Source organism: Marmota flaviventris, chromosome 1 (genome assembly GCF_047511675.1).
Source record: "Marmota flaviventris isolate mMarFla1 chromosome 1, mMarFla1.hap1, whole genome shotgun sequence".
Classification (NCBI taxonomy): domain Eukaryota; kingdom Metazoa; phylum Chordata; class Mammalia; order Rodentia; family Sciuridae; genus Marmota; species Marmota flaviventris.
The window spans coordinates 159,287,681-159,314,337 of record NC_092498.1 but is presented as its reverse complement, the minus strand read 5'-3'; the positions used below and the strand labels follow the sequence as shown (position 1 = coordinate 159,314,337).

The 26,657-nt window shown below is 47.6% G+C and overlaps 1 protein-coding gene across 2 annotated transcripts in view; it reads right to left on the bottom strand.

The window, feature by feature from the left end:
- Lrig1 (leucine rich repeats and immunoglobulin like domains 1) overlaps nucleotides 1–26,657 on the bottom strand; it is a 126,707-nt gene that overhangs the window by 78,100 nt on the left and 21,950 nt on the right. For both annotated transcript variants that reach the window (XM_071618409.1, XM_071618412.1), the window contains exon 2: nucleotides 2,973–3,044. In XM_071618409.1, the coding sequence (XP_071474510.1) occupies nucleotides 2,973–3,044 (72 nt within the window). The remainder of the gene's footprint in view (nucleotides 1–2,972; nucleotides 3,045–26,657) is intronic.

Sequence of the window (26,657 nt, the reverse complement as noted above, 5' to 3'; positions counted from 1 at the left end):
GCATTTTTTTTTTTTTTTTTTGGTTGTTTTAGTTTGGTTTGGGGTTTTCTTTTTTTCTTTTTCTTTCTAGTACTAGGGATTGAACCTAGGGGCACTGAACCACTGAGCCACATCCTCAAACCTTTTTATATTTTATTTAGAGACAAGGTCTCACTGAGTTGCTTAGGGTCTTGCTAAGTTGCTGAGGCTGGCTTTGAACTCGCGATCCTCCTGCCTCAGCCTCCGGAGCTGCTGGGATTACAGGCGTGAGCCACTGAGCCCAGCCAGCTTGTGTTTTAAAGTCATACCTCCTCGTTCTCAAAACTTGCAGTACCTTTGTTTCCCTTTTCAACAAATGAAAATAATACAAGTGCCAGCCTTATAGGGTTTGGGCAGGTTACAGTTGAAATAATGAAACATAAAGGTTTAGGATACAGATACGTGGGAAATGCCTAGCAGGTGGTAGTGATTCACAGCCAAAAATAGTGCCTTAGAGCAACCCCTTCCCCACCTGTGCCCAACATACAACCATCATGCGCTCTCCTCACGCATGTGCATGCAGCCTTAGATGCTCGCAGCACAGCGAGCCATAAATACCCAATAGGGGACACAGGCTAGGCTTCCTCGCCCCTTAGAACATTTTAGGTCAGTGGCTCTGGCGAGCACATAGGGGTATCCACAGCAAGCAATCTCAGCCAGGCAGCAGTAACATGAGCTGAGCGCAGTTTTCACCAAGGACTGTATAAATAGCCTTCCTATTATAGAAGAGCCTCGGCGTCCAGCACCCTGGGTGGAGGCCCTCCCTGGTGGGCCCTCAGGGCTGTGGGCAGTGCAGACCGTGTGGCTTGGAAGCAGCTGTCTAAGTGCCCCCATGTCCTCCAAGAGCCTCCAAATGGCTTTCTCCCTCTAACCAGCCCACAGTGTTATGTGGCTCGAGGGCCTCCAGAATTAAACCGCTGCTAAGCCACCCCCGGCTCCTTTGCCAGCCCTGGCTCTGACACTCCGCAGGGTTTGGGAGAACTGGCTGCCCCCTGGGAAACGCTCAGGCCCAGCTAATTCTGATGCAATGGGGTATCAACTGTGATTCTTGAGGGTTTTTTGGTTTGTTTTGTCTTTTCTTCCATATCCTTTCCCATCTCCCCACCACTCACCCCTGACACCTCCTTCAATCTCCAGGAGTATCAGAATTCCCGCAGGAAAGCCCCACAGGCTTTCAGTGAGGAGTTCTGCTGCTCCGGGCACCATCTCCGGAGAGTCCAGGGAGTGGCACCAGGGAGAGGAGGCAGTCACGGCAGGTAAAAGGTTCAACCTGTCAGTCTCCAAAAATGTGTTTCTAAACTAGCACTCAGCCAGGGCTGCCCAGTTCCAAAAGCAGCCGAAGAGAAATGATACTCAGTGAGCCTTTGCCATAGCCAGGGCCCACGCATCATCTTCAGTTAATAACTACAAGGATACTGATCGTGTGTCACTGTGTCGATGGCACAGAGGAGGCAAAGGAAACACCAAGGAGCTGTCACTTGTCCAGGGACGCAGACTCAAAACGAGAACCCCAAGGGGCAGAACCAGAACTCAAATGTCAAAATCCAGTTCTGCTTGCCACTAAAACGAGGGTTCCCCCCCACTTCGCCCTACTGTGTCTGTAATAGATGACCTCGGCTTTACAAGGCCCACTCAGGGAGGCAGTGCTGGGGGTGGGGGGATTCCACTCTTCAATTCTTGAAGCAAGGAAACTAGAGGCTGGTGGTCAAGAGAGCAAAACCCAATGCAAGTCGAAAGCCTGTGTGAGCAAGGAACAAGAACAAGGGAGCTAGCAAGACAGACGCTGAGAGCACCCTCTGAAGCATCCACAAAGAATGTGTTAAAATAATGTTTCTTTTTTTTAAATGTCAAAATAGTGGTGGGTTGGGAGGCTGAGGCAGGAGGATCACGAGTTTAAAGCCAGCCTCAGCAACTTAGCGAGGCCCTAAGCAACTTAGTGAGACTCTGTCTCTAAATAAAATATAAAAGAGGGCTGGGGATATGGCTCAGGGGTTAAGCACCCCAGGGTTCATTCCTAGTAAAGGGCGGGGTGGGGGGGGGAAATGCAAAGCAAAATCCATGATAAACAAAATATCCAAAAAGTTTAAATCCAGACAGGGTCAGCAACTGTGCTATGACAAGCCATGCTGGAGTTTTGGGCAACAGGAAAATGATCAGTAGTACTGATTCTGCCTCAGTTCAAAGTTTTTATATTTTGTTCCTCGTAGATATTTGAGGGAGGGGGGATTAATTTTGATTTTTTTTTAAAGCATTGCATCAAAATAGCCATTACCTCGATTGCTGAGTTTGGGGTGCCCTCAAAATTTCTATGCCGGAGTCAAGTGCTCCACCTTCCTCTCCTGAGCCCCTTCCCCATTTGCATGTCTTATTCAATCCTGTACCCCCAGCACCCAGGACAGTGGCTGGCACAGAAAAGGCACTCAAAGAAGTGTTAAGTGGAAGCCCGGATGATGTCAGAGGAAATGCCCCAATTTTAATTCTTGTTCAACTCTAAAAAGAAACCACAGCCAGGCTTTGGGGCCATTATTAGGTACATAAGAGTTACCTGAACTCAAGCACTTGCAGTACCATGACAGTCAACCTGAAAAGTAAAATGACTACTGAGTGACAAATGGGAAGGTAGGATATACAGCATGGATACAATGGGGAAAAGGGTAAATCATGAACCATGCAAAGGAGCACAAGATTTCATCACACTACTCATAATAATTCACATCAATTTAGAACTTATGAATTGTTTACTTCTGAAATTTTCCATTTGATATTTTCAAACTGTGGTAGACCACAGACAACTGTACTCATTTGTCAGTAAAGTCAAAATGATGCAAATACCCCTTCGCACAGGCTTACATTGCCCATCTCAGAGAGTAAGGAATGCTGCAAAATGAAAGGATTTTCTCCAAGATCTCTCCACCCCTCTACCAACCAGACAGAGATTTAGGGAAAGCACTCACACTTCCTGTAGATTTGGCAAGTCCTCAAAGCCAGCAGGGTCAATCTCAGAGAGTTTGTTGTAACTCAGGTTTCTGGTAAAGGAAAGGAAAAAAAATTAATCAATACTTGGCACTGTGCCCCGAATTGACAAATTTTATCCTTCCCCACTTAACCCCTCCCCAAAAAAATCCAAGCCCTCTCCCTCATAATTCCCATTATCTCATGCATTATTTTAAGTAACATTATTGCTACTGAAATTTACAGATATACCTCTCCTGCCCACTTGCATCCATAAACAAGGCACAGAAAGCCAGGCAATGAACATGCCAACCACCTGGGGCAACGGATTCAAGCAATACCATTTTATCACCTAACAACCTGTAAAGAAATCCTAAAGTGAGCCAGACCCCTACCCACATTAAGGTGTCCTGGTCCAAATACTCTGCACCAAATACTCTGAAAAGTCCAGGGCTATTCTTTTATACATACATGGAGTCTAACTTCCCATTCTTGTGGTTGGACATGATGTGGAGTGTCCCTGGTCGTGTGTTCATATATGAACATAGGAAAGTTCTGTTCCATTCATTCCACTGTCTTTCCTATTCCCATCTCCCTCCCTTCCCTTCATTCCCCTTTGCCTGATCCAATGAACTTCTATTCTCCCCCCACCCCTTATTGTGAGTCATCATCCACATATCAGAGAGAACATTTGGCCTTTGGATTTTGGGGATTTGCTTATTTCACTTAGCATGGTAGTTTCTAGCTCCAAACATTTACCGGCATATCAAGGCTATTCCTAATGACATTTTTTATCAATGTTTGACTAATGCATCAACATCAAACAGCAGTAAAGAAATGAAGAAAAGGTGGTTCAAGCCTTTTATTGTCTAAGCCAGTGGTTCTCAATCAGGGATGATTTTTACCCCCATCCCCCCATGTGCCCCGCCCCCCGCTCCCCCCACCATGGGGAGACAGCTGGCAATGTCTACAGGCATTTTTGGCATAAAGACAGAGGCAAATGGGTGGTTCTGGTGTCTGGTGGGTAAAGGCCAAGGCTGCTATTCAACATCCTACTGTGCGCAGGGGCTGGAAATATCCAGCCCTATGTGTCAATACTATCCTGAGACTGAGAAACCCTGGTCTAAACAAGAATTCAGGACTCAAAATTGCCCAAGTGCAAAGCTGAAGTTGGAGTGGTTGTTTACAAAAAGAACACTACAAGATTCCGAATTTATTATAAGGCTCTTTATGAGCCCAGGATCCCCATGCTGCGATCGTCACACAGGAGAAGGGAACCAGGTGTTAAGACATTCACACTGGTGTGAACCCTAGGCAGGGAAAGCCCGCGGAGCAGCCCTCTCGGGTGGTACCACCTGTCTCACAAGCTCAGAATCACACCTTTCTTCCCATTCATCCCCAGCTGTACCCTCCAAGACCAAGAAGGGGTTGGGCAATGCTCAGCTGAGCTTCTCTGATCACAGCCTCGACCCAGACCCCAGACCAGCTTCATCCTTTGGGGACAGAAACCACGAGATGTGATCTCCAAATCATCCCCAGCTTCTCACTCCTGCTGCCAAAGGTAAGCCCACACAGCCCGAGCAGGCCAAGGAGGCTGACGTTTTTCATCTCAGCTATTCATTCCCCTGACATTCCTGCCAATCAGCAGCCCCAGTAATCAGGAGTTTAAAGTCTGCCTCTGAAAACGTCACCGAAGTGGCAGCTATCTTTTAAGGTTACTCCAGAGACATTTCAATCAATACTAACCTAGAACTGAGAGCCATTTCCCTGTGACATGGAAGACATTCATCTAAATAAAAGTCAAGCTGCACTGGAAACTAATGGTACCTCTGTGTTTGTGGCACAGCCTGAATTAAAGGCCATTTGTCCAGAAATTAAGAGGCTGTAAAGACTGAAGGTGGTAACTTTTAAAAAATATCTTTAGTTGTAGATGGACATAACGTTATGTGGTGCTGAGGACTGAACGCTGAGCCTCACACTTGTTAGGCAAGCTCTCTGCTGCTGCGCTACAGCCCCAGCCCAGGTGATAACTCTTAAAGCCAGATATTGAAGTCAAGTGCAAGCTTGCTGGTACTCGGGGGTATTTATCAATGGGTACATAAAAACCAACAGGCTAGACCTGAGAAAGAAAACCCACAAAGGGAGAATTCCTCACATCAGTAAAAGGACTGAGATTTTCTTCTACTCTGAGAGGATTATCATGGCGGGTGGGTGGGGGGATGGTGGCTACCATTTCTACAGGTAAAGGTACTGCAAGCCTCAGGCTATAATTCATGTCATCACAGGTAACGTGAGAGATGACCTGGAGGAGACATGAGAGAAGGGCTCTCAGAAACCATGGAAGCAAGAGATGCAAAGAGCGGGTGCTTTGTGCAGCTGGCAGAATGACCAGGACATGGGCACACCTAATGGGACATTTGCTCTCAGTTTCAGAAACAAGAGCCAGGATAGGTGAATCTTCTTCATTTTCCAGAAAGGCTCAAAATATGAATTCTTATGGGAAATCTTTTTTTTTCTTTGGCGGGGGGTGGTGGAGGGTGATTGAACCCAGGGGTGCTTACCCGTTGAGCCACATCCCAGCCCTTTTTATATTGTATTTAGGGACAGGGTCTCACTGAGTTGCTTAGAGCCTCACTAAGTTGCTGAGGCTGGCTTTGAACTCACATCCTCCTGCCTCAGCCTCCTGAGCCCCTGGGATCATAGCCAAGTGCCACTATGCCCAGTAGAATCTTTTAAATGCTTAAGGGAGCGGGGGCACAAAAAGTAACCCAGGATAGGCCAAGCAAAACCTGTCTGCCAGCCACATCTGGCCAGAAGACTGCCAATTTTTGGCCTGATCTGGGCCACTGACTCAGGAGGCTGTTAGTTATGAGGGACGGGCTTGTTTCTGGCTCCCGATGTGGCCGGGAGTAGAGCTGGGACTCACGGGGTCTTACACCATCCCCTGAGGGTTCTGCTTTGAAGTCACTTCCCTCTTTCCTCCCTAGCAAGTGTCTACCTACATCCTTCAGCTACTTAGAATAAAACCATCCACAGCCCCAACACCCTCTCTGATTTCCCTTAAAGAGCCGACATCATCTCCCTAAAGTCCAGAAGTGCTGTCAACATTCTGTTTCCTGGAGCAGGCTGAGAAGAGAGTCCTCCCTAAACATGATTATCCAGAGGCCAAGCAGCATCAGGATTGACTGAGATTCCAGGACAGAGCCCCGGAGAGGAAGACCGTGTACGTGGAAACGTGAGCTCCCGCTGGGTCAGCCCGGAAGCAGGGACTTTTTTGAGTTTCAATGAACTAGAAAAGGCACGTATGAACAAGTGTCAGGGCTGCCTGCAGAGTCTCCTGACGGACGCTCGTGGGCAACACAGAGAAAACCCAGTGCAGAAGCTCGTGTCTCCTGAACAGCCACGGCCTCGGGACGGAGCTGCCCTAGCATTCAAGTTCGAGAAGTAAGAGGTCCCTAAACCCAGAACAAGCTGCTGAGCCTCAAATGCTCCATCAGGGAACAAGGAAAATAACTGACTGTGTTCTCCCTTCTACAGTCAAACATACAATCCTCACAGGCACTGTTTCGTTGGCCCATTTCATGGAGGAAAAACTCCCCATGTGATTTATTTTTAATTGTGGTAAGATGTGTACAACATCAAGTTGACTTCCTATTTTAGCCATTTCTCAGTGGGCTGTGTGCATGCCTCTGTTCACATGTCAGGCAACCCTCACCAACACCCAGTTCAAGGACCTTCTCAACATCCCCAGCCGAAATCCCGCACCATTAAACAGGGACTCTGCCCCATGTGTCCACCACCCTTGGAAGTAGGCCACTCTAGGTCCCTTGTGGAACTGGAATCAAATGGTACCTTTTTCCTCCTGGGCCTGGCTGATTTTGCTGAAATCAGCGCCTTCAAGGTCCAGCCATGCCCGGATCGTGGCGCACACCTGTCATCCCAGCAGCTCCAGAGGCTGAGGCAGGAGGATCGTGAGTTCAAAGCCAGCCTCAGCAAGGCCCCAAAAACTTAGCTCAACCCTGTCCCAAAACAAAATCTAAATAGGGCTGGGGATGTGGCTCAGTGGTTAAGTGCCCCTGGGTTCAGTCCCCAGTACCCAAAAGAAAAAAAAAAGTCCACCCACATTGTCACACATGTAGAGTTTCTTTTTAAGGCTCAATAGTCTTCCTTTGTATGGATGTCCCACATGTTGTGTATCTAGTCATCCACACATTTGGGTTGCTACTGTGACTAACACTGTTATGAACACTGGTGTGTTTTCTTCCCCGCCCCCCCCCCCCAAAATGTTAAAGAGGTTTTTAAATACTTTTTTTTTCTTTTTTTGTTTTTTAATTCTTTGATCAATATTCTTACCGTCAACTCATTTCTCATCAATTAAGGAAAGACGCTCTGCACAAAGGGGTGAGAATTCTCATCTCAGGCCCCGGGAAAAATCAGTGGGCTCACCAGCGGAAACCTCGGCCGGGGCTCTGTTTCCAGGTGGCAGCTGACATGACACACATCTAAAGCATCTCACTTATTTCTAGGAACACGGTCGCCCCTTCCCAGGCCCGACATCTGAATGGGTCTTCAGTTGAAGGTTTCAGATTCTCCTGTCAAAACAATTCATCTGTCAGCAGGACAGATGCCGTCCAAGGCATGCCTGCACCTTTCAGTACGGAGCCCAGACTGGAGGGGAAAGGAACCTGGCGGGGGGGGGGGGGGGGGATTTAGTTCCTGCCAATTGCAGCTTTCGTTAAACATTTTGTCATAACACAAATTTCCCCTGTTCTTTGCACAAAGGGCGCAGAGATCTTGGAACAATGGAGCCCAAGCCCAGCCGTAGATATTCTTTCAGCTAATCTGCTGAAAGAGGACCGTGTGGCCCACCATTTGCAGAACACACAAGAGGCACCTCGGCAGAGAACAGCTCAGGTTTTACCCAGGCGTGTCCGAAAAGGCAAACTGTGTAACAGGGTAGGACAAGAGGGTGCTCACAAAGCAGGCTTCCTGGCAAGACCCCGCCGAGCCACGGAATGTCAGGAGCTAAAAGTCTTTCTATAGCTGAGAAATCCCATTGCTCTCTAAACCTAGCCAACTAGCCACGTGGCTATCTATAGTCAAACTACTAACAGTACACAAAATTATGAATTCAGAGCCGGGCGCGGTGGCACATGCCTGTAATCCCAGCAACTTGGAAGGCTGAGGCAGGAGGATCGCAAGTTCAAAGCCAGCCTCAGCGACTTAGTGAGGCCCTAAGCCACTGGGTGAGACCCTGTCTCTAAATAAAATACAAAATAGGGTTGGGGATGGGGCTCCGTGGTTAAGCACCCTGGACTCAATCCCTGGTACCAAATACATATGTATGAATTCCTTTTTTTTTTTTTTTTTTAGTTGCCAATGGACCTTTTATTTAATTTACTTATTTATATATAGCGCTGACGATCCAATTCAGGGCCTCACACATGCCAGGCAAGTGCTCTGCCACTGAGCTATAATTCCAATCCTCACTAACCATATGTCAAAGGGTTCAGGAGCTGTGTGTGACCTCATGCCATGATGCAGATGGGGCTTTCCATCATCACCATCCATCCAACTGTGCTGGATCTAAATCATAATCAAGCAGTATTTCTAAACTCGGGGATAACCCATAAATGTTTCACCTACAGAAGAAACTTGAACTCTAAAAATAAATCTCAACGGTAGGAGGGTGTAGTTGGGTGGTAGAGTGCTTGCCTGGCGTGCGTGAAGCCCTGGGTTCCACTCCCCAGCAGCACAGAGAAAGATGATGAGGGGGAGGGTTAGAGGAAGAGGAGGAGGGAGGAGAAAGGAGGGGGCTGGGGTGTAGCTGAGTAGCAGAACACTTGCCCGGCATGCTGAAGGCCCTAGGTTCAATCTGCATCACTGCTGAAAATAATAATTATAATGATAAATATGCATTTCCTCATAATTCAAGAGATTTGTTGAAAAGGGTGATGAAATACGGTGGGGTGGGGTGTATACTGATGCAAGCCCTTTAAAGCACACAAAAGACCATCCCGACAGGGGAAAGGGCCTCGGGAAGGCTTAAGTGGCTTGCAAAACGCTCCCACTCGGAACTGCCCTGAGCATAATCCTATAGGCTTAATAGGTATTTACCTAATCTGACCAGCACCTTCCTGGATTACGGCCTGAACCACATATTATAAACTTGGCAAACGCTCCTCGAGCTGGCGAACAATAATTCATTGACTTCTTGGAAGTGGAGGGACGGGAAGTTCCATTGATTTTTGAGTAAGCGGTGGCAGGGAAAACAAGCCCACTTGGTCCCCACAAACCCGTGCTGCCCATGGACTACTGCCTCTGCGGCTAAACGCTTGGTCCCATCTTGGACAAGAACGGGATGCTAGCTCCTGGCGGAAGGACTGGTTTCCAGTCTAGAACGAGGTCTTCCCCTTCAGTCTCGTTTCCCGGCTAGCCTATGCCCATTTCTCAATCCTGGCTGCACTCCTGAACGTCACCGTCCTTTGCGTTGTTGAAGTCTCCAGATGTTTGCTCAGCTGAACACTATAGCTGTAAAACGGGGACTAGACGACCCAGCGACCCAACTCCTGAGCACCAGTGGGCACCCAGAGATGGCCTGGGAAACGTGTTTTCTGGGGCACCACAGGCTCAGTCCTCCATCTCTTCCTCCACCTCAGAACCTGCCCTGTTCACCGCAGGAGGCACCTGCTTTGAAAGAACTGGGGAAGAGCGACTGGCCCTTTCAAGATTTCAAGGGTGCAAGTGAGGAAGACCATATGACCTGTTAGTTGTTTAATCCCTTAAGTTTGTAAGACTGTTTCTGCTGTTTTTTACCTTCTGAGGAATTACACGCAGTACACATCAAGTTCCAATGAAATTACCAACACGACCTTCCCTAGACCCATGCCGTAAGGTTTTATGAGAATGGGAGATTAAAAAAAAAAATTCTAGACTAAACTGGGCACCGTGGCACACACCTGTCATCTCAGCAGCTCAGGAAGGAGGATGGTAAATTCAAAGCCAGCTCAACAACTTAGTGAGACCTAAGCAACTCAGGGAGACCCTGTCTCTAAATAAAATATAAAAAGGGAGGGGGATGTGGCTCAGTGGTTAATCACTCCTGGGTTCAATCCCTGGGGTCCAAAATATAACAATAATAATGAAATAAAAAATCCTAGATTATCAGATGTTCTCTTTTTTTCTTTTGTGATGCTTTCCTGTCTTTAATGAAAACCTACAACAGAACAGCCTGAGAATATACATTAAAGGATTATAGCAGAATGATAAAACTGCAACTTAAACTAGATCTTCTCCTGGCATCCTCACCCCAGGATTCCTGCTCAGGAGAAGATTCTGTACTTGCTGCCACTCTCTTAAGTAAGCCAAGCAGAGTATATTCCCTGCCCTGAGGCATGGAGACAGATGGCATCCTGTGTAATATCAAGCAAAAGAATGAGTTCAGCCAGGTGGGGTGGTGCCTGCCTGTCATTCCAGCATCTCGGGAGGCTGAGGCAGAAGGATCTCAAGTTCAAGACAGCCTCAGCTACTTAGCAAGGCCCTAAGTAACTCAGGGAGACCCTGTCTCTAAATAAAAAACAAAAAAGGGAGGCTGGGGATAGAGCTCAGGTGGTAGAGTGCTCGCCTCGAATGCATAAGGCCTTGGGTTCAATCCCCAGCACCACAAAAAAGGGAGGCTGGGGGCTGGGGCTGGGGATGTGGCTCAGTGGTTAAGCATTCCTGGGTTCAATCCCTGGTACCAAAAAAGAAAGTGATTTGAATCTCAACACCATTCATACAGCTCATTTTGTGAGCTTTGGGTCCATTACATTTCAGATAGTCAGTAGAGAGTCATGATTATTTCAATTTGTGAAAATATGACACAGACCATTGTCTGCGGGAATGAGGGAGGTGACTCAGGAGGAGATAACACATGTCAGCAGTATAAGGATTCAAAGACACTGCCTATTTTCACTCCTTAGAATCTGCTAAGCAAATCAGCGTGGACCTCTGAAGTGTAACACCTTAGATGTTAACTGTCTGTGTAACCCTGTGAGGTGCGAGGCTTCTGCACCCTGAGTTCATCTCTCTCTCCCTGTCCTGTACGATCGCAGACACATATCTTCTTCCTCTGGTACCCAATAAAAGCCAGACTGGACAGATATTTGAGGATGCACTTACCATGTATACTTACACAGCCAAAAATTCTGATATAAATTAAGGTAAGATCAAGTCCCTGACCTAAAGGACCTCATGACCCATGGGTCAGGTAAAGACTGCTGACCAAATAACCACAGCCAAAGGCCCTCCTGTGGCAAGCATCCGGTAAGCTGAAAACAGGTAGCTCTTAGGCCAAAATCAGGATGCAGGGAAATTGGTTTCTGATTGAACATGAATTGGAAAAACCTGAAGTTTTCTCAAATAAATCAATAAATATTTCAGCTTCTTTTGAAAACCACTGCTAGGACAGCATTGCTGATACCGACAATGGGCTCCGTACATTGGCAAGCAGCCATGTGCCAAGACCTCACCACTCCTTACTGCCTCTCAGCCAGGCCCTCTGGGATCACTGGCTGTTAGTTATCCAAGTGGCTATTTGAATTTGCCATCCCTGGTGTGGATAACACCGAGTCCAGGTGGTAGCATCCAAAGCAGGGAAGAGCAGTTGTGATGAGAAAGGTTTATCAGGAAAAAAAAAAAAAAAATGCAAGACCTCGCTCGGCTGACCCTGGAAGAAAGGAAAAACAGCATATTCTCTCCAGAAGAGAGCGGGGAAATGGGGCCAGAAAAGTAATCCCAGGCACGGAGCCTAGGAAGTAAATCTAACAAATAAAGTGGACAAAAAACCAGGACCTCCTAGAGAGGGAAGAGCAAGACCCACCACCAGCCAAGTTAGAGCCAAGGGAGAAGAGGAGCTCATGCCCCCGACCCACAGCCCAAGCGGCAGGCGATCCAAGGGTGCTATGAGCTCCCCACCAATCCCAGGGCCAGGTCCCTCGTGAGCGTTCATCTACTGGGCCATTAAAGTTGACTTCCATAGCAACAGAGTACCTCCTTGTTCATCTACCTAAAACCTCCAACCTAAATAATCAAGAGGCCCAGACCGTTTTTCTCACCATCACCAAAGGCAGCAAGCCTCTCCTTCCTGGATCGTACCTTAAAACAGGAGATTCTAGGATCTGGTTTTCCTACCAAAATTGTAGTCTGGTCCATGAAGCCATTAAGTGTATCGTGGATTCTGTTATTTAGGTGCGCTTGGTGGAGGCTGGTCCTGGGGACACGCAGAGGAGCCTACAAATCTCCCTAACAGTCACTTATTCACATGGTCCATGCATCATCGGCCCCTAAAGATTAATTAATTTAATTAAGAAGAGGCACCCTGGCACACTGGCCCTGCAGCTGGTGAATACTAAACAAGCAAACGGCCCCTGGGCAGGGAAGAGCTAGCTGCCTGCCATGGCTTGACCCTCCCAGGGAACAACCCTGGGATCATCGGCAGGGAAGATGCACATAAAGCTGCCATTTGGGTTTGGCATTAGAGGGAGGCTCGGTAGAGACGGCAAAGGCGGGCAGAGGGCCAGAAGTGAGCCTGTTGCTCAGGACTGCCTCCCTGTTCTACGGGCTCCATAAAGGAACCCCAAAGCCACCCTTTCAGAGTCTTTAAGCTCTACAGGACTTTGCAGATCTGCCACTCACACCACAGTTTCCCCCTCCTGGACCTCGTCCTGCAGACTGAGGATGGCCGTGCCTCCCTGCCCCCAAGGTGGCCATGCAGGCCCCAGGAGGTGGCACCCACGGCACCAGAGGGGAGCCTTCCTGATCCCGGGAGCACAAGGCGCTCAGCTCTGGCTCTGAGGCTGGAGGAGTCTCCTAAATGAAAACCAGGCTCAGGAGGCAGGCAGTGGAGACTTCTGCCTCTGAAGTAGTGAAAACAAGTCAAAGGGGACAGGAAGCGAGAGATGGATAAGGCTGAGAAAAAAGATGCGTCACTCCAGTAGATAAATTTGGAATCTGAGGTTCTCCAAGTGCTTCTGCTCGCAGATTGCGGTTCTCCTTTCTTAACACCTCCACCTGTGCCTTCTGCCCCTATAAATGTGCACTTTCAGGAGTCCTCCTACCTTCACAACCACCAGAGTAAGATTTGGTCTATCTGTTAAAGACACGTTGCAGCTTTAAAATTCATGTATTTGGGGTGCATCCAGAAAGGATGCAGACCAGTTACCCAGAATACAAGCAACAATAAATGTTGGCAAGGATATGGGAGAAAAGGTACATTGCTGGTGAGACTGCAAACTGGTGCAAGCATTATGGAAAGCAGTATGCAGATTCCTCAGAAAACTTGGAATAAAACCACCTTTTGACCCAGCTATCCCACTCCTTGGTTTATACCCGAAGGACTTAAAATCAGCACACTACAGTGACACAGCCACGTCAATGCTTATAGCAGCTCAATTCACCTAAGTGCCCTTCAAAAGATGAATGGATAAAGAAAATGTGGTATATATACACAATGGGATATTACTCAGCCTTAAAGAAGAATGAGATTATGGCATTTGCAGGTAAATGGATGGAACTGGAGACTCTCATGGTAAGTGAAATAAGCCAATCCCCCCAAAAAAACAAAGGTCAAATGTTTTCTCTGGTATGTGGATGCTAATTCACAATAAGGGGATGAGGGCTAGGGAAGAACAGAGGTACTCTGGACTAGGCAGAGGGGAGTGAAGGGAAGGGAAGGGGTAAGGGGGTGAGAAGGGCAGTGGAATGAATCCGACATTATTACCCTATGTGCATATATGATTAACAATCAGTGTGATTCTACGTCATGTACAACCAGAAGAATGAGAAGTTGTACACCATTTATGTAGGATGTGTCCAAATGCATTCTACTGTCCTGTATAGCTAATTAGGACAAAAAAAAATGCAAACCAGTAACCTTTGGGAAGACTTCCTGGTACCATGCATCAGAATTGCATAAATTCTGACACAATCACCCCCTAGGAGATCCTGTGATTGAGTTCCTTCTCCAACCCTAGCACAAGTCTGTATGGAACACTCAGGACTTCCCACACTCTGGGCCCACACCTGAGGCACAGGGAGGAAAATAACTATTTTAACATAGCCTCATAAAAGGACTCCTGGCCACAGGAACAGGGTGGCAAATGCCAAGCCTGACTTTCTGGCAGACAGTATACCCCAGGATTTCCCTGGGATGAAAGGATAAGGAAATCCAATGCCACTAACTGGACTCTTCAGGAATTAAACCCCCAACCATGTATTACTCCTCCTCCGGGTGTCAAAGACGGAGATTAAAAACGTCAAAACAAATTTAAAAAACCACTCTCCCCCTCTGACAAGCCAATGTCACCCAGGAGTTTCCAGGAATCAGGAAACAGTCAAGGTATTTTGTGCCCTTTTCACTTAACCTAGATCCTGACAAACTCACCGACATAATCCAATCAGAGGAAAATATCAGTGCAAAGACCTTCTTACAGAATTGTGTGCCAAAAGATTAAAAAAATAAAACTTGGTGGTGACTCGATTCTGGACACACCAGTGCTCAAAAGCTTTTGTTCTTGTTAGTAAAGTAAGTAGTTAGGTGGGGATTCCAGCCAGATCTATTTCTGGATTACCAAGGAACCAACGTATCCTAAGTGGCCTGTCTCCCTCCCTCAAGGAGACAAAGGAGGAAATGAAAGTGGTTTGTCTTAAGCAAATACATTTGTACAAACAACAGCTTACCTTAATGTTATTGGACTCTCCTTCCTCCCCCACCTCCATACCAAATTAAAAAAAAAAAGAAAGAAATTAAAGGACAAAAGAGTGAAGCCGTTCATAAGGAATCCCCTGGACAAGAAGCCCAAAGGCCCACAGGCGGCCCCATCACTTCCGTTACCTGCCCAGGTCCTTTACCTTTAAACGGAAATCACCCCCATAACATCTCTGTGACCTCTCTTTTTGCCTGTGTGAAGCCTGAGCGTCTAGAATCTATAAAGCAAATATAAAACTCACGCTGCCCTGCGCTGGATGAAGCGCAAGGTTCCTTCAAACATTTTCTAGGCTTAACCTGTCTCCCTTTTCTGGGCTCTCCCACAACCTAAAAATGAAGGTCACTCGAATCCAGAGATTCAAGTGATCTTCAGCAACTTAGTGAGACCCTGTCTCTAAATAAGACATAAAATAGGGCTGGGGATGTGGCTCAGGGGTTGAGTGCCCCTGGGTTCAATCCCTGGTACCCCCCCAAAAAAAAAGTGGATCTTAGCAGTAAATTCTACTTCCTAAACTGTACCTCAGCCAATAATTAATACTGTACCAATAATTAATACTGAAAGCTCTCAACCAAATGAAAAAACGGAATCTACCCACAACTTTTCAAGAGCCGTATCTCTGGCTAAGTATTTTAAAGAAGATTCAGAGCTCTGCAAGGTCAGCTGCCCAGGTGGCCGGCAGTGAGTCGCAGACTTCAGTGGCTGGGTTATCAATGGGGGATTTCATGCTGCCCATTTTTCCGTGGGGCTTTTTAAAGTTTATGCGTGCTATGAAATGCTCAGCTGGAGCCAAAAGGCAAAAGTGTTTCTTTCTATAACACTATGACATCACCAAACATTCTCAACTTGAAAGATGATTTCCCCCACCTCAGTGGTGCAGCGGCAAGACCTCGGCTGCTGGGTGTTGAAATGCTGAGAAGATATGAAATCGGGTTTGAAAACACGGCATTTTAGCAGGCACTATTTTACAGACTGGTTTCTGATTAAAATACGGACTTCAGCACACCTGTCATCCCAGCAGCTCGGGAGGCTGAGGCAGGAGGATGGTGAGTTCAAAGCCAGCCTCAGCAACTTAGTGAGGCCCTAAGCAACTCCGTGAGACCCTGTCTCTAAATAAAATACAAAAAAGGGCTGGGGGTGGGGCTCAGTGGTTAAGTGCCCCTGAGTTCAATACCCACCCCCCAAAAGGAACTTCACATGCCATGAAATGACAGGGACAAAGCATCAGATGATCTGTGCGACCTCCATCCTTAAATACAGTCACATTTTATGTCAAGTGGAAACCTGGCTGTGGTTTTCTTTGGGGTTCTGTTTGTTTTGACTCATCATTCACCAACCTCTAAAAAGAAGCCTCACCTCTCCATATGTGCCATATCTACACTCAACAAGGTCTGTGTGAAGTTAGTTCCAGGTCATTTACTCCCAAGGCATTTGTCTTAAGAGTGGATCCTGTCAGGTGGGCACGGTGGCGCACACCTGTCATCCCAGCCACTCGGGAGGCTGAGGCAGGAAGATCACAAGTTCAAAGCCAGCCTCAGCAACTGTGAGGCCCTAAGCAACTCAGGGAGACCCTGTCTCTAAATAAAATAAAAAATGGGGCTGGGAATGGGGCTCAGTAGTCAAGTGCCCCTGAGTTCAATCCTGGTACCAAAAAAAAAAGAAAAAGTGGACCTTAGCAGTAAATTCTACTTCCTAAACTGTACCTCAGCCAATAATCAATACTGTACCTACAGAATGTGAGTCCATTTAAAAAAAAAAAAACACCTTATCAAAAGACAGTCCCACTTACAGGCAGAAACCTAAAAAACACACCCTTACCCTGCGGATCTGTAGATACTCCATCCTCACCATGCTGACTCAGTTCACGGGGCTTCTTCACATCTGAGCAGGAAATCAAACCCCATGGTTCACACCAAGCCCAGACATCCATTGAGACAGCCGCCCTGCGAACACTGGGATGTCTCTACCCACAGCTTTTTCTATCTAACGAACTCAGTCTCCAGTTCTAGCCATCACCTTTGCAAGAAGACAACATTAAGTCCGAGTCTGTCAAAACCCCTGCTCCTCTTGTCCTGTATCAAGGAACTCTTACACAACTTTGCTCCCCCAAGAACAACAGCCTTGGGGTGAGTACCAATTGCTGCTGCATACTTCACAGGAGCAAAACCAGCACCCTCTTCCGTTGTAGGCTGGTTCTGTTCCATGTCCCCAAAATACAGGATGAATGCATGGTTCAGGGTGCAGGCCCAGTTGGCTCAGAAGGGCATCCGGATATCAGATTCGACCCTTATTTCAGCCAAGTCTCCAGGGCTGGCCTCCCACTCTGAAGTCCCCCCCCCCCCACCACCACCACACACACACACTCAAGAGCTCCCATCCCAGGTGGGTCTGTGTGGTCACACAAGCATGACTCAGCAAAACTGTGCTGGCAACTTTTACTTGCAACAAACACAAGTGTGATCAATAAGCCAGAGCAAGTTTAGATCTGGTTAGGCTAAAGCTTGCACAAGCCCAAGGTGAAAACCACCCACTCTCAAACCCCGAGTAGCAGCACAGAGCGCACCTGCACCGACTTGTCAGGGTGGCTTAGAAGGTCAGGAGCGCCTGAGGAAAGAGCTTTTCTTCCTAGGGGCAGGAGACAAATGGTAGGCCTGTCCCAGCATTGGTGTCAATATTTATCTAGGGCCTGGGTACTCACAGCCACATAAAACCAGGCACCCTTTTTAATCCACTCATTCACATCATTTGCCACTACAAAGCCCCAAAACAGAGATTCATTTACAGCTTGAGTTTCCTCTCTGCCACTGCCGTAGAGGCTGGCTGGCTGGCTGGCTGCAGGGCTATGTCAGCTGGAATGCCGGCAGTTTGAGAATAATGCTCTCCAAGTATTTCAGAACGGCCAATATCAAATGGCACTGCACCTGAGCACAATCAGGAGGCGGGGAAAGGAGACGAGGCACCTGCTCTCTCCCTTCCGAGGGCAGGTATGGCTCCTGCGCTGGAAATGAGCAAGGCTTAGACCCCCCCCACCAGGAAAGTAACTGAACCCAGGCATTTCTGAGTGTCACTTCCTCACCCAGCAGGCAACTCCAGCCACCGTGGAAGAAGCTATAAAGAAGCACTCTTTATGCTCAGCTCCAACCTTCCTCAACATCTTCCTCCTTCCCCCCTTCCCCTTTAGCCTCCGGTGCTCTGACCCCTGCCACACCCACCACCACCACTACCACTCCCAGTGAAGGTGAGTCGCACGCAGTTTGTCTTTCCAGGTAAACGGCAGATGAAATAATCAGCCCATTAATCTCAACTGTTAACTCAATTCACAATAGCTAAACTAGAGAACCAACCTAGGTGCCCTTCAACAGATAAATGGATAAAGAAAATGTGGTACATCTACACAGTGGAATATTACTCAGCCATAAAGAAAAACAAAATTCGGGCATCTGCCGGTAAATGGATGGAACTGGAGACTAGGATGCTAAGTGAAATAAGCCAATCCCCAAAAATCAAAGGCCAAATGTCCTCTCTGATAGGTGGATGCTGACTCACAATAAGGGGGGCAGGTAAAGAAGAATAGAAGTACTTTGGATGAGACAAAGGGGAATGAAGGGAAGGGAGGGGGATGGGAATGGGAAAGACAGTGGAGTGAATGGGACAGAACTTTCCCGTGTTCATATGTGAACACACGACCAGGGAAACCCCACATCATGTCCAACCACAAGAATGGGAAGCTAGACTCTATGTAGGTATAATGCCAAAATGCACTCTACTGTCATGTATAACTAATAAGAACAAATTAAATATATATCAACTGTCAGAGGCCCTAGGGACTCTGGAAATAGCTGTGCATAGTGGAAACCAGGTTCACAGATGGATTTTTCTCCAAGTCTCTCCCCGGGACTCAAAGTCTTCCACGGGATGCTAAACTGCAGCTCCCTCCATGAGCTCTGCTGGCTTCCACCCAGGGGACACCCTGCTGTTTAAATCAAAGCCCTAGTGCATGGCTCTCTGTGCAGTGACAAATTAAAGAAGGACCTGCAAGCCCGGGGCAAGTGACAGGACAGATTTCTCAGGCTAGCTGTCACCGACTTGCTACACCACTTTTCTGATGACACAACCTTCCCTAGCAGACGGGCAGCCCTCCCAAGTCCCTGTCCAGGACTCTGGGCACTGGTAAGGGACTTATACCTTCACCCTTATACCTCCCAACAGACTGCAAAACACTTCCACTCCCTTCTAAGCAAAATGTGACTGCGGGTGATGAGCTGACATGATGCCCGTGTGCCCATGTGCCTCTGCTGAGAGCAGGCCCACAGCCAGAAAAGGTAGCAGCCGAGGGTGTAGTCGGCTTTCATTTCTTTCCTTATATAAAAAATATACCTAACAATTAAACGGCCAGTATTTCCTCGTGTACACTCCTGTTAATAATTCACAAACCCACTGACTTTCACCACGGATCAGAAATTTTAAAGGTGGCTTGTGCAAACACTCCTGTTCTTGCTCTCACTGAACAACTGGTTCATCTAACCGATGGCTTCTGTGGCCATTAGGAGCAGGCAGCACTGCAAGCATGTGAAGCCAGGCACACCACAAGCCCAGTCGCTTGGCCTGCGGGTTGCACAGTCCAGGAAGGCAGCTTTGGCAGCACCAAGGGACCCCGCTCTGCGGATAAGACATTACAGTGATCATGCTTTTCCCATTTCTCACTTGGCCCCTCCAAACATACCACCTCCAAAGATGCCAAGCCACAAGGCAGCCATGGGTACAGGGCAGCCTGTCTCATTCCATGAAGACACACCCCTGCATTCCCTCTCCCCACAGACCATCCATGCGCCACCTCTCTTCCTTGAGCCAGAGACAGAACCGTAAAATCCTGTCTAGGTGTACTGCGGAAAAGGTAGGGGAAAGGGGGACCCAATGCAGTCTTCTCCAGCCACTAGTTGAGTGCCTCCAATCTGCTGCTTGTAGGAGGGTTACCCAACAGTCGCTGGTTGTTGTTTTAACCAAAGGGAATTAAACCTCAGGGCCTGACTTAGCTGCAAAGCTGGGGACTTACTGTCAGCCACAGCACAACCCAGGTTGAGGAATCCACAATAGCTACAAGGCCACATAGGTCCGTGTAAGCCCCACTAAAGAAGTCACATATTAACCACCACACACCTCAAGGGACATTCTGTCACTTACACCATCTCCACACCTTTTCCATCATGCCTCTGAAAGGACTTCTCTGCAAGTTGTGACCATGGAGTTTGAAATGAATGGAAATGAGTGCAGGCTTTGGTTTTGGTTTTTTGGTTTTAACCAACTACCAATCTCAATGTGTACAAGGGGTCCTGAAAAGGCAACCAGTTAACCCCAGGGGCAAAAACGTTAACAGCCAGCGGAGCACAGTGGCCCATGCCTGTCATCCCAATGGCTCAGGAGGCTGAGGCAGGAGGACCACAAGTTCAAAGCCAGCCTCAGCAACTTAGTGAGGCCCTAAGCAATTCAGTGAGACCCTCTCTCTAAATAAAATACAGAAAATGGGCTAGGGATGGGGCTCAGAGGTCAAGTGCCCTGAGTTCAATCCTGGTACACATCCCCCCAAAATAACCGACCAAAAGGGCAGATGTGTAGGGCAGCCAACAGCAGGTCACCTTGACAGGTAGGCAGAGGCAGGTGCTTCACGGACAGGAGCAAAGTGTCCAGCAGAAAAGCCAAGGGCTGTGCACGGTGGGTTTAGAGGTCATTAAACACAAGACTGTGTCTTAAGCACCTGATATGTGCCAGGAGTGGTGCTGGACTCCAGGGTCACTCGGGTCACCAATATAGGCTCAGCCCTCAAGGAATTTGCAATCAGAAGAAAATCAGGCCAAGCCAGGAGGCAGAGACACGTTCCAGAGGACCTCCTGACGAAGACATTAGCCAATCTCCCACCTAGGTGTTCTGGAATGGCCCTCTCTGAGAGGAGACTAATCTGCGACCTGAAGGGGAATACAAGGCACACCGGAAAAAGCCCTGCGGGGGAATCTACCCAGTCCTACTTGGACCAGAGGTCAGAAAGTCGCTGGTATCAAGAAACCACAGGAGAAGGCAGGGCTTAGGGGATACAAGAACCTGTAGCTGAGCCCAGGAAGTCTAGGGTGGGGGCTCTTGTACACAAGACTCCAAAGCAACGTTTCTAATAGGTTTTAAAATGCAGATTCCCGGGGCTGGAGTTGTGGCTCAGTGATAGAGCGCTCGTCTAGCACGTGCGAAGAAGCCCTGGGTTCGATCCTCAGCACCACATAAAAATAAAATAAAGGTAGTGTGTCCAATTACAACTAAAATAAAATATTTTTTTAAATTCAGATTCCCAGTCTCTAAACATCATAAATTGTAACTCCAAGGTCTATTCAGGAGTTTTAAAATGCCTACTATTGGTGAAACCATTCTGGAAAGCAGTACGGAGAGTCCTCAGAAAACTTGGAATAAAACTACCATTTGACCCAGTTATCCCACTCCTCAGCATATACCCAAAGGACTCAAAATCAGCCTACCACAGTGGCACAGCCACATCAATGTTGACAACAGCTCAATTCACTATAGCTGAGCTATGGAACCAACCTGGGTGCCCTTCAACAGGTGAATGGATAAAGAATAGGTGGTCTCTATACACCATGGAATATTACTCAGCCATCAAGAGATGATGGTATTTGCTGGTAAGCGGATGGATCTGGAGACTGTCATGCTAAGTGAAATAAGCCAATCCCCCAAAACCAAAGGTTGAATGTTCTCTCTGATGTGTGGACGCTAACTCACAATAAAGGAGTGAGGGAGGGAAGAAGTAGTTCATTGGGTGAGACAAAGGGGAATGAAGGGAAGGGAGGGGGATGGGAATGGGAAAGACAATGGAGTGAATGGGACAGAACTTTCCTGTGTTCATATGTGAACACACGACGAGGGAAACCGCACATCATGGACAACCACAAGAATGGGATCCTAATAAGTTATATTCCATGTATGTAGAATATGTCAAAATATACCCAACGGTCATGTATACTTTAAAAAAAGAAAGAAAAAGGAAAAATAAAGTAAAATAAAAATTGGAATGCCGCCTGGAGGACCAACCAAGGGCTACCTCACTCTGCGTTCTCACTCGCCCGCAGAGGTCAGCCCAAGGACCAGCCAGCTCACTCAGCGGTCCCCTCAGGTGAGGCTGTCAGGATCCTTTCAAAGTGCACCTGAAGGGCCTTCTTGCCAGTTTACCCCCCCCCAACCCTCCCACCCCGCCCTCCACTCAGTTCTAAAATGGGACTAAGGAGTAGAAAATCAAAACCAAAACCAGAGGGTCTGATCATGCACACTGAGGTCAGAGGTTCCAAGTGTTTTGCAGAAATTCAGTGCTGACCTCCTGAGGGACTCCATGAGGCACTTTCCCTCTGGTTTCTTGCTTTCACATTAAAAGTCACCAGGGCCATAGTTTTCAATTAGCTGCCTCAGCCCACCACCCTGCAGCCACCCCGAGTTCGAGATGGTCATCCCTCCCCCAGCTTCCGGTCTGCACCAAGCATTTCACACCTCCCTATTGTAAACCTGTCCAGAGCAATTACCCCGCCCGCCCGTAGACAGCCTCAGTGCTGCATTTCTAATTTATAGCTGCAAAGCTCAGGCGGCGGCACAGATAGGCTGGCCCTGGAGTGAAGGAAACAGTCAGACCGGGGGATCAATAAATGCACACACACAGCAAATCTCCTCAAGTTAGAGCAGAGCCGATTCTCCCGTGCTCCTAGTGGCAAACACTGTGATAAGCACCCCTGGACCATCTGGAATGCGGATTCACTCCAAGAATCACCAATGCTTTAGGCTGGGGCTGGGGCTTAGGGGGACAGCACTTGCTTAGCTTAGCCCATGTGAAGACCTGGGCCCAATCCCTAGTACTGCCAAAGAAAAAAGAGAGAGGTAATAATGACTGCTCTTTTCTACCATATTTACTACCCACCTTACTCCCAAAGAGATGGGGCCAGTTAATAGACAAGGACAGTCACCACTCAACTTTTTTTTTTTTTTTTTTTTTTTTACTTTTTTTAAACTTTGATACTGGAGATTGAACCCAGGGGCACTTAACCACTGAGCCCCATCCCCAGCCCTATTTTGCATTTTATTTAGAGACAGGGTCTCACTGAGTTGCTTAGGGCCTTGCTAAGTTGCTGAGGCTGGCTTTGAACTCGCAATCCTCCTGCCTCAGCCTCTGGAGGTGCTGGGATTAGAGGTGTGCACCATGGCACCCTGGCCACTTAACTATTTTTTTGACTTTACAGTGGTTCAACAGCCAGGTACGTTCAGGAGAAACAATACTTGATCTGGAACAGGGGTAGAATCCCCTCTGGGTGGTTGGTGGGCAGTGGCAGTGCACCTGCGACTCCCAGCCAGTCTTGTGACTACAGGGGGAAACAACCCACTCTGCTGACTCACCCTATGATGCTCGGGAGGTCAGGCCTTTTCGATGCATCTCAGACTTACAACATTTTCAACTTCTGAAGGGTTCCTGGGCTATGACCCCTTCATAAATTGAGAAGCATCGGTAGTACCCCTTTACAATTCCACTGAAGATCTCACAAGTCTGAAAAACCTTAAAAGAAACCTCTTCTCACCTGAGGAAGGTAAGCTGGAGAGAAGCAGCACTATCTGGGGTGTGAAACTTGAAACTGGAATACCTGGGTCTTTTTATGATGAGCTCTGCCCACACCTAAACGAGAGGAAGAGAGCTGACCCAATTAACACATGGCAAAGGTCTGAGTAGACAGTTCTCCAAGAAAATCATGCAACTAGAGAATAAACACAGGAAAAGAGGCTCAGCCTCATCAGTCAACAGGGAAATGCAAATCAAAACTACCTCACACCCTCTAGGATGGCTGAAATAAGGTAATACTAAGTACCGGCCAGGTCGTGGAGAAATGGGTCACTTCATACAACGCAGGTGACAATGAGAAATGGCGCACACAGCCTCGTGAGGAACAGTCTAGCAGTTCTTCAACGTTTAAGAGTTGCCATCTGCCCCAACAACCCCATTCTTCGCTAAGTACCCAAGACCGAGGAAAACAATCACCCAACTTGTAGACAAACGTTCACAACAGCATTGTTCTTAACATCCAGGAAGTGAAAACAACCCAAGTGTCCACCAACCAGTAAGTGGATACATGAAATGTGGTATAGCCCAACAACTGCATATTATTCAGACATAAAAAGAAATGAAGAGCGGGGTGCGGTGGTGCATACCTGTAATCCCAGTGGCTCAGGAGGCTGAGGCAGGAGGATCACAAGTTCGAGGCCAGCCTCGGCAACTTAGTGAGAGCCTAGGCAACTCAGCAAGACCCTGTCTAAAATAAATATTAAAAAAGGGCTGAGGAGGGCTGGGGCAGTAGCTCAATGGTAAAGCACCTACCTCGTGTGTGTGAGGCATTATTGGGTTCCATCCTCAGCACGACAGAAAAATAAATATACTGTGTATTTATCTACAACTAATTTGAAAAAAAAAAAAAGCAGGGTTAAAGATGTGGCTCAGTGGCTAGGCACCCCTGAGTTCAATCCCTGGTACAAAAAAAAAAAAAGAATTTAAAAACAGAATGAGGCCTGATACACACTACACATGGAGAAATCTTGGAAACACTCTAGTTAAGTATGAAAGATGCCACACACTGTAGGATTCCACTTATATGAAATGCCCAGAATAGGTGAATCCACAGATAGGAAGTAGGTCCTGCCAGAGAATGGGAAGAAGGAGGAACAGGGTGGGGCTGTCAGCAGGTACAGGGTTTGGTATGGGTGATAAAAATGTTCCAGAATGAGTGGTGATGACTACATGACTCTGAATATCCTAAAAACTGTCTATTATAACAGTGACTTGGGACACTGAAGCAGGATTTCAGGTTTGACATCAGCCTCAGTGACTTAGCAAGTCAGGGGCTCAGGAGGCTGAGGCAGGAGGATCACGAGTTCAAAGCCAGCCTCAGCAACTTAATGAGGCCCTCAGCAACTCAGGGAGACCCTGTCTCTAAATAAAATATAAAAAGGCCTGGGGAAATAGTCCTGTTGTCTTAGCAGGCTTTCAAAAGCCCAGACTGGAAAAAGCTGCCCAGTTACTTCTATACCACAAAAATGCAGAAATAACCTTTTCCTCTAAGTTCCAAATGGAGTCGAGACCAGACGAAATGTCCACATTTAAGATGGTGAAACCACGATACTACCACCCAAACTCCCTCCCTCCCAGTTCTCTTCTCTCCGCTTCCCAGAAGGAGCCAGAAGGCCTCGGCGGGAGCTTATCCCTCACCAGAAAACAAACTCTCAGGATTTCATAAGAGCATCCTTTTCTCTTCTCTTGAGTAATTATTTAATAAGGCTGTGGAGAGCAGGGCTCCCAGTGGCCCGTCATTCAGAAATTAGGAACAAGCCAGAAGGCAGGAGGAAATGTCACCACAATAGGGAAATAAATTAGTTAGATTAAGATTAGGATCTAACCCCTTCCTGTGGTTGGGCAGGCAGAGTTGAGAATAAGAGCAAGCTATTTCTGGAAAAGTCCTTGCAGAGGAAAAGTGGCCAGACTGGGGGTTTCAATGTCACCCTAAAAAAATTTTTTTTTTTTAAATTTAGTACCAGGGATTGAACCACCGAGCCCCAGCCCCAGCCCTTTTTGTATTTTATTTAGAGACAGGGTCTCTCTGAGTTGCTGAGGACCTCACCAAGTTGCTGAGGCTGGCTTTGAACTCACAATCCTCCTGCCTCAGCCTCCCAAGCTGCTGGGATGACAGGCAGGCACCACCATGTCCGGCTAATGTCACACTCAAATTTAAGGTGACTTGAAATGGGTATGAATGGCAAGACCTTTGCCTGCACAGATAAGCAGGTCCTCCGGGCCACAAACAGTCCTCTCAACACCCAGGCACTACCGTGTAGCACTGCCAGGCTAACAAAAGATGCAGTTCACTGGGAAGTCCCCAAACCTAATGGGGCCAGGATGCTAACCAACATCAAAGAGTCCAGTTGCTCCTCTTGTGCAATAAACCCCTTCCACCCAACATCGTCCACACTCTAAGAGCAAAGTTCACTCTGATACAGGTGGCTTTCTCACTCTGTAGCTTTTTTGGCAAGTGCCCCTTGGCCTGGTTGTTCATTAATATATAATCAGGACCTTAAAAGCATTGTTTCACCTTCTAGGGAGGCTGTGGCCAATTTAATAAAGCCGATAGAATCCCTGGGGGTGGGAGAACCACCTCGAACCCGGCAGAGAATTCAGAGTTGCACAGTCTAGAGGGTGTCAGTGTATGTACACACATGTGTACACACACACACACACACACACACACACACACGGTGAAGCATTTCGCAAGATGTTTTTGATTTCCCCAGATGTCAAAGGAGCAAAATGAAATCAGTTATCTCACCATAGACATTGACTGGGTATTTCTTTCCCTTTAATCCTTTCAACACCAAAGGACTCCTCGCTTTAAAAACCTTTACAGGTGCCAGACGCTACGGTGCACACCTGTCATCCCAGCAGCTCGGGAGGCTGAGGCAGGAGGGTCGCAAATACAAATCCAGACTCAGCAACTTGGCGAGGCCCTAAGCAACTCAGGGAGACCCTGTCTCTAAATAAAATACAAAAAAGGGCTGGGGATGGGGCTCAGTGGTTAAGTGTCCCTGGGTTCAACCCCCAGTACCCAAAAAGTAAAAAAAGATATATTAAATTAAATAAATAAAACCTGGACAGGAAATGGTAATTTTGGTGGCAGGAAGATAAATGACTGAGAAACGCCACCTTCCGATGTCAGACCTGTCTGTGAGACTCCCTTTCCACGTGTGCGCTACTTTTACTTTTCGAGTCCGGCACACACAGTGACAACTCGCTTTTGAGACCATGTTTACTCTGCTGAAAGCCACACTCTAAACACAGGCCCGTCTGTCAGAGGGAAGCAGCTTACAGGCCAACAT